Below are 14,333 nucleotides of genomic sequence, written 5' to 3'. Positions count from 1 at the left end.
TCTGCCTGTGTCCTTTCAAGCGAATGGACAGTTTGTTGCTGGTCATTCCCACATAAAAAGCTTCACAGTGTAGGCAGGTCAGTTGGTAAATCACGTGGGTGCTTTCACACGTGGCTCTGCCTTTGATTGTGTACACCTTCTGGGTTACAGGACTGGAGTAGGTGGTGGTGGGAGAGTGCATGGGACAGGTTTTACACCAGGGGCGGTTACAAGGGCAGGAGCCAGAGGGTAGGGAAGGTGGTTTGGGGATTTCATAGGGATGAACCAAGAGGTTACAAAGGTTAGGTGGATGGTGGAAAGACACTCTTGGTGGAGTTGGGAGGATTTCATATATCTTTCTGAATACAATTACATGATTATTATATATTTACAATAATTTTATACTAATAAAGAAGAATGTAACACTTAAATGATATTCCTGTGAACAGTTGTGAATACATAGCAGGATATGTAACCACTTTTATCCAGTCCAGATTAGCAGTTCATCATTGCATTCAACAACTAACATTTATTATGATAGTTCTTGGTATAAACATTAACAAGAAAAGGCAGATCAGAAAGGAAAGATTACAATATTTTATCACATAAGAAACTGTACCTTTAAATTAAAATGAAAGTTCTTACAGCACTGAAACATATGTAACTTCCATTAAAATAAGCTCCTCTAAGAATGTGATAAGTATTATTTGGAAGGTATTAAAAAGTAAAAATGAAAGAGGAGATGATTGAGCAGTAAATAACAAGCTCATCACAGATAGAACTCAAAGATGGGTTTTAATAATTTATTTTCTGTTGGTAGCACCTAATTTAGGACTGAACAGTTTCTTAGCAGATAAAAAAGAGCATTTCAAAACATGTTTCATTAAACTGAATTATGTTTTACATGTCTAAAATAAGATTTTAATGTTACCAACATTCTTAAAATATTCTAGAGGTTATGGTGAAATCAGTAACCTATTATTGTTCATATAAACTTTTTAATATATTGAGATAAAAACAGCACTTTTGATAATGACAGTTTCTCAGTCTGATTTAAATATGCTGCCACATAATGACAAAGACAAAAAATAGTAAAGACCTGCTAAATCATCTCATGGTTGTCAAAATTTTCAAAACTTTTTAGTAGAACTGACAGATGTCTATATATTATCAATAATATCAAACACTGTGAGTATTATGTAAAACCTGACTTCTACATATCTTCAGTGCAGTAATGTAATCAATGTAAGTAGGTGTTGTAAACTGACTTTCTCTTTGATGATGCACAGCTACAGTGGCCCAAATAATCATATGCACCTCAATGTACCACACATTTACACGTTTTGTGACAAATTACTTAGTAGCTCTTAAATAAAATTATGTTAAAGACGTTTTTGACTTTATTCCGAGCCCTTGAGGACCATTTCATTTGGGGTATGTGGCAGGGACATTAACATATCTTTTTTTCTATTTTTTTGTTATTGTGTATTATTGTTATGACATGTTCTACAGACCTGAGGATCTTGTATCTCTAGTCTAATTCGTTTGTGTTAGAAAGAACTTTCAACCTATAGACTATGTTAATCTTGATATGCTCTACATCTACTTCTACATACACACTCCACAAGTTATGGTGCCTGGTGGAGGGTACCTTGCACCATTATTAATCATTTCCTTTCCTGCTTCATCCACAAACAGGGTGAAGGAGAAACAGCTGTTTATATGCCTCTGTAAAAGCCCTAATTTCTCTTAATTTGTCTTTGTGGTCTTTAATGAAATGTATGTTGGTGGTAGTAAAATGTTCTGCAGTCAGCTGGTCCTCTAAAGTTTCTAAATAATGTTTTGTGAAAAGAATGTCTTCTCTCCAAGGATTCCCATTTCAGTTCATGAAGCATCTCCTTAACACTCAGGTTTTGATCATACCAGGCAGTAACAAATCTAGCAGCATGCCTCTGAATTGTTTCAATGTCTTCCTTTAACCCAAACTGGTTGGGACCACAAACACTTGAGCATTAGTCAAGAATGTGTTGCACTAGTGTTCTATGCATAGTCTCATTTGTGGATGAGCTACACTTTCCCAGAATTCTGCCAATAAAACAAAGTCAGCCATTTACCTTTCCTACTACTAACCTCATCTGCTCATTCCACTGCATATCACTTTGCAACATTATGCCTAGATATTTAAACAACATGACTGTGTCAAGTAGTGCACTGCCAATACTGATTTGAACATAGCAAAACTGTTTTCCTATTCATATGCATTAATTTACATTTTTCTACACTTAGAGAAGCTGCTATTCATCACACCAAATAGAAATTCTGTCCAAGTTATCCTGTATCCTCACAGAACCAATCAATGACAACACTTTTCAGTACACAGAAGTTGCATATTGCTGCTCACCCCGTTACACTGTTTATTTTTATATAGCTCAAGAGTGGTCCTATCACATTTTCTTGGGTCACTCCTGACAACAATTTTGCCTCTGATGAACTCTCACCATCCATGACAATGTACTGGGTTCTATTACTTAAGAAGTCTTTGGGCCACTCACATATTTGGGAAACTATTCTATATGCTCAGATCTTTGTTAACCGTCTGCAGTGGGGCACTCTGTAAAATGCTTTTCAGAAATCTAGGAATATGGAATATGCTTGCTGTCCTTCTTCTGTAGTTGTCAACATATTGTGCAAGAATAAGGCAAGCTGAGTTTCGTATGAGCATGCTGATTTGTGGCCAGAAGCTTTTCTGTCTCAAGGAAATTGTGATGCATTTCAATCAATAAGTTGTGTTCAATGGAAATATTTTGTGACCAGGTAAAAGCTTTTGGCTTTTTTGTGATATAACTGAGCTAATGTTTAATTGTTATGGCAATAACATAACATTTAGGATGGGAACAAAAAAAATGGGAAAAGTAACCTCTTGCCTGTAGATGAATGATGGATGACATGTAGGAATACTTAACTGTCTAAAAATATATTGATCTTTAATGTACTATGGCAAGTTTGACACAGCAGGTTCATAATTTTTTTCTTGCCTGTATAATATTTAGCAGTGTGTAGATCTATTGCCTCTGTATTCATCAAATAAAATAGATATTGTTAATCTGAAGCAGTGCCATAGGGCTCTTTCTTAGTATACAAAACAGAAGAACTAGCATAGAGAAGACAGCTGATTTGGACATTGAATTACTGTACATAGAATGGAAACAACAACTTGGCAGAACACCCGGAAGCACATTATTTATCACTCATCCTGAGAAAACTTGAGGGATCACTTGTTACTATTCTCTGTTCAAACAGTAAAATCCATTGGGCACTACAAACAGATTATGAACTGAAAGGCAAAACTTTCATCTTAATAATAGTGGAGATTTTCCATTGTATTTAAAGTATTCATGATTGTGGTTATGACTGATTTAAAATAAGAAAACTAGTTAATTCTGGACATTTTAATTCAGTATTTATGTCAGGGGAGAATTCTACTCACAGGCATAACTCTTCAGAAACAAGTTGTAATCTTTATACCCGTTGTTAGTTATAGAGTATACTGCATAGACCTCTTCAAAATGGCTTAGCATTTTGACAACTCTTTGACTACTGATTTATTTATTCATTCATAGAACAATATACATTGTACAGTTATCGTCAAATGTACAGTACCTCTTACAGTATTTATAGCTCCTATACTTAGTCTTACCTTTACAATCATGTCATAAATTGTTACACAGTTCAATGTTCACAAGCATTGAGTCAATTTCTATAGTTATTTTAAATATTCATTTACAGTGTCACAGCTATCATGTAGTAAACTTTTTTTTTAGCATTTGACTGCAGGTATGGGAATCATTTACATCTTTTATTTCTTGTAGCAGTCAATTGTACAATTTTGAGTTTTTGAGTTGTTTCTTCTGTTTAGATGTAAACAGTGTATGGATTTGGTTCCATGGTCATATCTTGTGCTGTTTGCAGTGTACATGTAAGGGGCATTCAAAAAGAAATGAGCCGGAGACATAATTACTGAAACCAGTACCTGTATGTTAGAAGTATTGCCCCTGGCTGTTGAGACACTTGTCCCACTGTGACACAAGGCAGTGAATGGCTGTCTCATAAAATTCTGGGGCTGTGATGTTAACCAGTTCCGCTTGTACAGCTGGACGTTGTCGGCCGAGGTGAATTGTTTGCTCCTCAGAGCCTTTTTAAGGGACCAAAAATGGCGTAATCACAGGGAGAGAGGTCTAGACTGTATGGAGGGTGGCCAGAAACTTCCCATTTGAATTTCTGCAGGAGTGCTGTGACTGTGTTGGTCATATGAGGCTTTGCATTGTGCCGGAGCAGAATGACCCCATGGGTGAAATTGCCTGGTCGTTTTGATTTGATTGCTTGGCAAGGGGTGGTCAAGGTTTGCGAGTAATGCTGGGCATTCACTGTTATCCCATGCTGAAGGAAGTGATTCAGAAGGGGGCCATCTTGGTCAAAGAAGAAGGCTCTGAGGGGCAAATGATTCACCTCAGACAATGACGTCCATCTGTATGTGCAGAACTGGTTAACATCACAGCCCAAGGAATTTTATGAGACAGCCATTCACTGCCTTGTGTCTCAACAGCCAGGGTCAATACTTCTAACATACAGGTACTGGTTTCTGTAATTATGCCTCCGGCTTGTTTCTTTTTGAACGCTCCTTACATTACGATTTTTTCTTATATAAATTATGCTGTGATAGATGTATTCACAAGGAACTGTCAGAATTTCTACCTTTTTGAATAATTCTTTACAGTGTGCCTTGTTACTACTATTCATTAGCATTCATAGAGCTCTTTTCTGTATATTGAAAATAGTCTGTATGTTTTCAGCAGTTATTCCCAAAATATTATCTCATAACTGAGGACTGAATGCATACAATGAAAGTAGGCTACTTTGGGGCATGAAATGAAATACTGCACACTGGTGCTAAGGACGACCTCTTTGCCAAAATTATCACATGTTCTGTCCATTTCAGTTAACAGCCTACATTCATCTCCAAGAATTTGGTATCAGTTACACTATCTAGTACATCATTGTTTGCTTTTAGTGTAGTATCTCTGGGTTTTTCTATTTAGTTGGAATTTTATACACTTTATCTTTTTCACATGTAAAGTTGCTCTGTTCCTTAATGACCAGTTGTGGACATCCCTAAGAGCTTCATTGGATTTTTCTGTTAACTGTGTTGAATTTTTGTCCATAATCAATATGGAGCTGCAGCCAGTTTTCCAAATGTGACTTGAACCAATTCTTTGCCATACCCCTTACCCCTCTCCATTCCAATTAGCATAATAAAATTCTATGGTAAACTGTGTCAAATACCTTCGATGGGTCCAAAAAAGTGCCTGTTGCTTTGTCGTTCTTGTCTGGTGCTTTGAGTACAACTTTAGTAAACTGTGCTATAGCTGACTGTGGCACAGCATACTAAAGTCATACTCTTAGCACGACTGTGCTATAGCTGACTGAGGAAGGGATCAGTTGGTAGGGCATATTCCGAGGCATCAAGGGATCACCAATTTAATATTGGAGGGCAACGTGGAGGGTAAAAATTGTAGAGGGAGACCAAGAGATGAATACACTAAACAGATTCAGAAGGATGTAGGTTGCAGTAGGTACTGGGAGATGAAGAAGCTTGCACAGGATAGAGTAGCATGGAGAGCTGCATCAAACCAGTCTCTGGACTGAAGACCACAACAATAACAGCTGACTGTGTACCTCTTGTGGATCTGAAACCAATCTGTTCATTGCAGAGAAGGTTGTACTTATTTAAGTACTTCATTAGCTTATTTTTCATTATGGTTTCTATTAATTGGAAATTCAAAATAACAAAGATTTTCTACATTTTCTGCATCACCATTTTTTAGCAGGTATTCAGGAAAGTAGCTAGATCTGAAAGATTCATTAATTATTATTGTTAATGTGGTTTTTTTGTTGTTTATACATTTCTTAAGGACACTTACTGGGATCTCATTTAACCCTGTGGATTTTTTATTGTTTAATTGATGTATTACCTGTGCCACTTCCTTCTCTGTTGGAAATTTCTCTTGCTGTTCCTTAGCAATGCCAACAAAATATTCATTCATGAAGTGCTTCTTTTTTTTTCAGGTACAATACCTTTTTATAAGTTCTCCTTTAATTTCTGTAACATTCTAAAAAGAACTGGGCCAGCCCAGCTATTTTTGATGGATGTGTGACACCTTAGAGTTTCAGAGGATTTTCTGATAACTCTGGTCACCATTTTTTTTTTGTCATGTACTTATTGAACATTTTGTTTACATTTGTTTCTCCAAATACTTCCTCCCACTCCTCATGTTGTAACTGGGATTATAACTGACATAGGTTTGATTCTGAGACTACATGTGCATTCAATTAGCAGACCTTTCTTCATAAATATTTGATTTTAATATCTGACACAGATGATCTGATAGGCCTAGATTTTGAAGTAGTAGTAGCTGGCAGTGCTTTCTTTCTATGTGTATTGCTACATAGTCTATTACTGAGGAAAATGGTTTGATCACTCTAGTTGGGCAGTTTATGAGAGATGTTACACCATAGTTGCAAAGGATATTCAACGAAACAATTAATTTTTGACAAAATAATTTAATTGGATGGATAAAAAATCCACTCACCGAGCGGCAGCAGAACACATACAACCCTCTTTTATGTGCATGTTCTGCCGGCACTTGGTGAGGAGATTTTTTAAGCATCCAGTTAAATTATTTTGTAGAGAATATTCAAGCATGTACTACTGACATCATCTGATGTCATTGCAATGAAATTTAAATCTACATATATGACAATGTTGATTTGTGGACTATATCTTGTCTACACTCCATATGAGTTTTGAGGAAAAAATGTCTGTGTTATCACTGGGGGATCTATACAAACAAAATACAATTAATTTTTTTGATGTGATGTTTTTTGTTATTTCAACCACAGATCATTCAAAATTTTTGTCTTTACTTAATGCTATAAGGTATTTTTTAATTTTAAATGTTATACCTTTTTTCACTTAAATGTGTGAACCCCCAACCTTTCTTAGAAATTCTACTATGAAAGGTGGGGTTCATGTACTTATCTGAAAATAGGTATTAAATTTAAAACTGGAAAAGATCTTATGGCATTAAGGGAAGAAAAAATTTTCTAATTATTGTCTTTTGCTGTTAACAAATACTACTACTGCCACAAACCATTGTATAATTGTACACTATTATGGAGATCATGCAAAATAGTCTGCAAAGTCTGAATAAACTACAGAACACTAGAGCTACAGATGCCACAGCTAGTACATAACAAGTAGCCTTCAACATCTAAACTAAATTATGCTCACTGGGATAGCCCTCTATTGATGTCATAAAGTGTCTTGTTATTGTAGTATGCCATGCTTATTTTTTATCTTGGTATGTTCAGTTCCTGTAAAATTGAGCACTGCACACTGACTGAATTGCAATACTGCTTTAATTTTCTATACCTATTTGTTGACAAATTAGTACCTTTCCTTATTTTTGTGGTGTGATATTCTTTTATTTGATCTCATACTGCCTGAAAAACTTTCATCATATTTTCTTTTGATACTAATTATCATGCACCTTATAATAAGTAATTTTATTACAGGAACTAATATTTATGAAGCTTTGAGGAAAGCTCTTCAATTAGCATCAAAGAGGCAATATAACACAGAAAACAAAAATGCAACTGATCTTCCTCAACCAATGATTCTCTTCCTCACGGATGGTGTTGCCACCATAGGCCAGACCCGTCCTTCCAGGATTCTTGCTGGAGTAAGGGCACATAACACAGAGACTAAGGTATCTTCCAGCTCTTACCTTTTCACTCTTATTAACTGATGCATGATGTTTTAGCAGTAATCTCCATTTTGTACATACCCTACCTTCCACCTTTAAGCTCTCAGATTTTCAAATCTTGTCTGGTGCAATCCCCAACAATCAGTCTTTCCTTCTCAACCCATCCAGTAAGTCTCCCATGACCCAGGGTTCTGGGCGGCTTTTCCAAACTCTACTCCTTTCACAAACTCCGCAAGTCCTTCTCCTTCACCCCTTCTTCCTTCCCCTTCAACCCTTGTGCCAGAAGAAGGAGCCACTGGCTCCGATACTTAGCAAACTGTAATGCCTTTTATATGTGTGTTCTTCTGCCACTGCTTGGTGAACAGTTTTTTTATCTACCCAGTCACTTATAGAGACTGAGACACGTTATCCATTAAAGTGTGAAACAAGTAAGACATATTTTCCATGAATGGATTGTGATTTTTGTACATCGTAATAAAAGCACTCACTTGTATGCCAATATTACATCAAAGGCAGTGACACTGTCACAAAAAATTAGATCAAAACTATATGTATTAGGATATTATGTTCCACTATATCAAAGTATAAAGGATTTGAAGTGTTGTTTGCAATTGTAGAGTAAACTCTGTGAAACCAAGCAAGTGGAAAGCAATTGGCAATTTTTACAAGGGATTATGAGGTGTTTGTGAACTATTTTGACAATGAGGATATCTTTCTTGAACCTGATAGTGCAATAGATCAATAATAAAAAATATTTCATACAGTAAAGTGCTGCAAACTGTTTATATGTCTCACTAAAAATAAACACTGAAGTGCACAAATTTACATAGAAAAACATGTTTTCACTTTTATTTCTTTTATAGGCAACTGTTTTCACACTGGCTTTTGGGGACAATGCCAGTTTCATTTTCCTTAAGCGTTTGGCATTGCAAAATAATGGATTTGCTCGTAAAATTTATGAAGCAGCTGATGCATCTCTCCAGCTCCAATCATTTTACCAAGAAATCTCATCACCTGTTCTGTCAAACGTAACTTTCAATTATGTGAGGTCAATGGTGAGTTTCACTGTCATAAAAAGAGACTTACAAAGTAATAAACATGTTATATGTAAACAGTTAAAATTTTTCACCCATACCTCAGTATTAATCTATTGTTGTGTGCAATGACATGAGACTATATAAACAGTAAGTAAAGGAAGAGAATGTAACATTCTTGCTCCAGTGTTTTGTACAAATAAGGATAAGAAGACAAGTTGTTTGATGAGTATGGTACTTCATTATCTGTCAGTAGGAAACATTCCTGAAAGTAACATTACTTAATCTTTAGTTTCAAATAACAATGAAAAGCCAAGTACCCGTGCAACAGAATACTGAAAAAAGTACTGAAGAAATGAAAGGCCCATAACCTCTCAGAACCTAGGTAAAAGATGGAGAAAATATTTAATGAATCAGCATTATTCAAAGATGAGATGAGAAATGGTTAACTTGTGATTCCATTGTGTTTTCTTTGAACTAGGAAACTTTCCTGGGCTAAATTCAAACCTCTATCTCAAGTGTCTCAAAGTGTGAGTGCATGTGACATTGTTGATGGTCATCTGTCCATTGGATGGGAATGTTAAGCTCAGCAGCTCCCTTGTTGCTGTTCGAGAGGAGTAGGCTACATGCTAGCACCAGGTTTCCCCGCTCCCTTCCATTCATTTGTATCAACACAATTGTAGTAATAGACTGAGCAAGCACCATCAGTCATCTACACACCACAGATGCATGGTTGACACATCACAACAGGATGAAGGAAGGCAATGGCTAAGCATCCTCCATTAGGACATAGCAGGAATAAAAATGTGGGATTTGTGCATCTAACCCCAATACTAATTTCCTAAGTGTGGGACTGATTTTGACTTTTATTACATAGGTAGATGAAGCAGTTGTGACTCAAAGCAAGTTTCACTCATTCTACAGAGGAAGTGAATTGGTTGTTGCTGGTAAAGTAAAGAAAGAAAATGAAGATGATCACACAGAAAATATTTTCCCTGAAGTATCAGCTTGGAGCTTTGGCAAACATTATCAACAATTTCCAAGTGAAGTTATTAAAGAAAAGAAACAGACTGTAAGTACTATCACATTTTTATGTATAACAACACTAGCTATGATATTTCATATGATACATTAAAAAATCCATTGCTTTTCACTAGAGATAACTGGCATAAATTATTTCAGAAAGACAGTGAGAGCAGTTATGGAGTTCTGGAAAGATTATGGGCTTATCTATATGTCAAACAACTCCTTGATGAGGCTTTAATGTTGGAAGAAAAAGATGAACACAGTCAAATGCAGTTGCAGCAGATTACAATGAACAATGAAACTGTAAAGCCTTCTCCTAAAGAAACGGCACTAAATATTGCCTTAAAGGTAACTGGAATTACTTTGCTTAGGAACACTGATTTTTTTCTATCCTTGTAACACAACTTTTCATCAGTAGTCAGTGCTAAGCAATTACAGAGGACGCAGTTACAAAATAATGTAAGTATTTTGCACTGATAAATTTTAATGTGAACATTCAATCCTCAAAGTACCAGGCATTAATTCCTGATCAATAATTTCAAACTTTTCATGACTAATCATTCAAAAAATTGTTGACATTTTTATTCCATCATCCGTTATTTTAACACAATGTTCAAAGTTGTTTCACTTGGAAACTCTAAGTACAATATCTTAATGTGTGGCCTCTAGGAAATTATGAGATATTCCCCAGACATGCTACATGCACCCTGTTGTCAAAGTAAATTAGGGGACATCATTTTCTGAGAGACACATTTACTGCAACTGCAAAATTCAAATATTCTGATCATTTATTAGCATATCTAATAAGGTATGTGCGAAATTTTTATTTTATCATTTGGAGTTACCAAATTACTTACTACATTGCTGTAGGCTCCTGCTGAAAACTTTGGTGCCATTATACAGAAGACCTGTTTAATAGAGTCATTTAATCTGCCTGAACTGAGTTTATAATCTCAGCAAATGTGACATCATAAATTAATTGTATACATTAGTAACTGACTGCAACAAGTTTAAGAACTCAGACAGAAAAATGCTTAAAGGCTTAACAGTAAGGTCCAAAATAAAGCCTTTATGTTATGTACCAAAGAAGAAATAATATTCCTCACCAGCAGAAACTCTTATGTTCCTTTTAAACATCAGGAAGCAGGAAGTTGATAGTGCTTTGTGTGAAGCCATGTAAATGTACTGTTTGAAGTTTTAGATAAAAACATTGTGGCGATAATTGATTGTCAATGACTCTGGAACAAGGAGTGCTCTATTCTCGGATCCAGTGAGCTTTGGGAAGCACTGTGACTTTTGTTGTTTTCGCATGATGTACTATATTTTCTATGATCATCTGCGGGCGCTATTAATACAACAAGAATGCTTGTTTTCCAGTGTTTACTCCTTTGCTATGCTGCACTGGGTACAGCACACACCTACACTAAAGTCTGCTACTGGATTCTGTGTTCACTAGGAAGTTTCTTCTGCCTGAGATTCTGGTTTCCTCTCTCTGGAGTTTCTACCTCACTCCACTATGGACCACTGAGCTGTACAGGTTTGGGGTCCACATGCATGGCTCCCCTTTCCCCAGTGTGGTCTGTCACTACCTGCATCACACACCTTTGATGCTGACTTTCTCGCCAATCCTGCTCTGCCCTTTAATGTGTCTACTTCTGCACCAACCAATAGGACACTCGAGTCAACTGGTCAACTGCACTGGGATACCCCTGCATCTATCTGACATACCATGCTCCCCAGACCTTGGGTGACATACCAGCCGTGGTTCTTCCACACCACTTGGCAGTCAATCACGATTTCATGCCTTCCTCCACGAATCCATCCACATCAATCGTTGATACTTCCACATTGGGTTTTTCTCTTGGCCATGTGCTACCCCCTCCTACACAGACCACAGATGATGGATCTCTGGCAGCACACCTCAGCACTATTACTTTCGTTTCGCCCATCTTGCTTTACAACTCTTTCATGCTTGCAGTGCTGTGTTCACTTTGTGGCCATACAGGTCCCTTCTCCACACAACCTGTGAGTTCTGGGCATCATATTGCACCAACACAAGTCCTGGACTTTCATCAGAACATCATGCCTGTCACAGTCAACCCCAGTGGATGCTGCTTCCCCAAACCTCACATGGTCTACACTCTATTGACTCTGCTCCCAAGCACTGCCTCCAAGTCATTTTCTGAAGCTGCCACCAATACAAATTGACAAGTCCATAATGTTGTTTACCTTGGTGGAAAACTTGTTGTACATACATGGTACCATAAACAACAATGCTCACTTTTTTTGTTTGATGAACCATTTTTATGCCCACCGCAGTCTTATTAGTGACTTATTGCTAAACCCACATGAGTGTAACAAATATGCTTCTGCTCTTGCGCTCCTCACCAAGAATTTTTCATGTATGCCAGCAGATGCAATCCGTGGCATCATTTATGATGAGAATTTAGGTGACAGAATCCCTTCCCAACTATGGCAACGCCTTCGTGCTCAGGTCACAACAGAGGTCTGCCGGACTTAGTGCTCTGGGTATTGTGATTAGTTAAGCTTCCACTGGAACTGCAATTACAGTTGCTTCCTCACATCTCACCCTCACATGAGGATAAACTATGGTTGCCTGATGAGGTGTATGCTGTTATTTGACACTGCTGCCGAGTTGCCTTGTACAGAGCAATGTCTGCTGCTGCGGTTGATATACCAGCATCTATACTTCCTCTGTCAGCTGGCATCAGGTGTGGGTTCACCTAGATGTACTGACTCCTGCTCGAGACACTCTATGTTGTGTTCACTGGTTTAACTGAACGCTATTGTGAATGGGATGACACATGAAACTGCCACAACAAATGGCCCTACAGTGCATCATAATGCATGCATTCCCTCTCCACACAAACTATGCCTTGCTGAGACTCCAGTGGATGAACTTCTGCGGGCAGGCGTTGTTTGACCTCTGGACAGAAACTGGTTTTCCCCCAGACACTTAGACACCAAGGACAGCACAGTACACCTTTGTTGTAACTATCATCATCTCATTATGTGTACCATAATTGGCAATAATCCTGTCCCACACATTCAAGACTTCACCCAAGTACTTAGAGGTGCACACATCTTTAGTGTTTTGGACTGCACCAATATATATTTACAAATACCCATGGAACACAGTGACATACCAAAAACAGCCTTCATCAACCTTTTACCTTTACAAATTTTGTTACATGCATTATCATTTCAAAAACACAACTCAAACTTGGCAACATTTCATACACCCACTTCTCTTTAACTGCTCTTACTGCTACCCATACCTAGATGACATTCTCATTTTCTCCTCCTCTGATGAAAAACATGAGCTACACCTGGCCATGGTACATAACTTTCTGGCATGTAATGGAGTCAAGATTAATCATGATAAATCACAACTCTGAGGCACCTCTGTTACCTTTTTTTGGGCACAATGTCTCCTGTGAGGGTTTATTGGGATGGCTCCATCCATGAACTGCCACTCCCAGTGAGTTTTTGCGAAATTCTCTGGTTTTTGGGAACCATCAATTTTTACAGAGACAGTTTGCCAAGGTGGCAGCTAGGGTCTGGCAATATGTTGAAAGCTTTCGAGGACTTAAAAATAACTTTAGAGCATGCCATCAACCTTGCCCTCCCTTGCCAAACACTTGCGTTTGTATTATGGCAGGCACAAGTGATTTCGCAATAGGTGCCGAGCTTCAGCAGTATATTGATGATACAATTCCGCCACTCCATTTTTTTTGGAAAACGCTATCTACAGCTCAATGTAAGTGGTCAGCTTTCAACAAGGAACTTCTTACAGTGTACCAGGCCATCAAATATTTCTGTACAGTCATCGAAGGAAGGAACATAACAATTTTCACGAATCACTGTCCCCTCTCAGATGCTAACTGCAGTCCTGCAATTGACTTTCCTCCATGCAGGTTTCAGTAGATGGATCTCATTTGTTAGTACATGATGTACATCTGATATATCCACAGCTCAGAAAATGTGGTGGCTATTTCATCTCCTATTAAGTTTGATGAACTGGCTGACTTACAGGGCAGTGATATCAAAATCAGAACCTACATTGGACCTCCTCCACTTCTGTACAGATAGTTTCTTGCAACCTACTGGGCTTGGTCAGGCCATTATGGTGTGATACATCCATGGGCATCACTCAGCCTATTGTCCTGGCTGCTTTTAGTCACCAAGTTTTTGCTGCTGTGCATAATCTTTCACATCCTGGCACTAAGGCTACTACAAAGCTTATCACTGAATGCTTTGTGTGGCCAGGTGTGAAGAATAGCTGCTGGGTGTGGGCTCATGCCTACGTACCTTGTCAGCACAGCAAAGTTGGCAGATGTATGCAGCCTCCCCTAAGCAAATTTGACATCCCCTAGAGGCCATTTCCAACACATGCAGCTGGACATTGTCAGGTCATTGCCCATATCTGATGGTTTCAGATATATCTTGT

General features: G+C 37.7%; 1 protein-coding gene across 1 annotated transcript in view; it reads left to right on the top strand.

The window, feature by feature from the left end:
* LOC124775894 (inter-alpha-trypsin inhibitor heavy chain H4-like) overlaps window positions 1-14,333 on the top strand; it is a 148,114-nt gene that overhangs the window by 117,707 nt on the left and 16,074 nt on the right. Inside the window, exons 9-12 of the mRNA XM_047250732.1 lie at window positions 7,612-7,805; window positions 8,666-8,857; window positions 9,714-9,908; window positions 10,019-10,210. Of these exons, the coding sequence (XP_047106688.1) occupies window positions 7,612-7,805; window positions 8,666-8,857; window positions 9,714-9,908; window positions 10,019-10,210 (773 nt within the window). The remainder of the gene's footprint in view (window positions 1-7,611; window positions 7,806-8,665; window positions 8,858-9,713; window positions 9,909-10,018; window positions 10,211-14,333) is intronic.

The sequence above is a fragment of the Schistocerca piceifrons genome, chromosome 1 (assembly GCF_021461385.2).
Source record: "Schistocerca piceifrons isolate TAMUIC-IGC-003096 chromosome 1, iqSchPice1.1, whole genome shotgun sequence".
Classification (NCBI taxonomy): domain Eukaryota; kingdom Metazoa; phylum Arthropoda; class Insecta; order Orthoptera; family Acrididae; genus Schistocerca; species Schistocerca piceifrons.
This window is presented reverse-complemented; position numbering and strand designations above follow the sequence as displayed.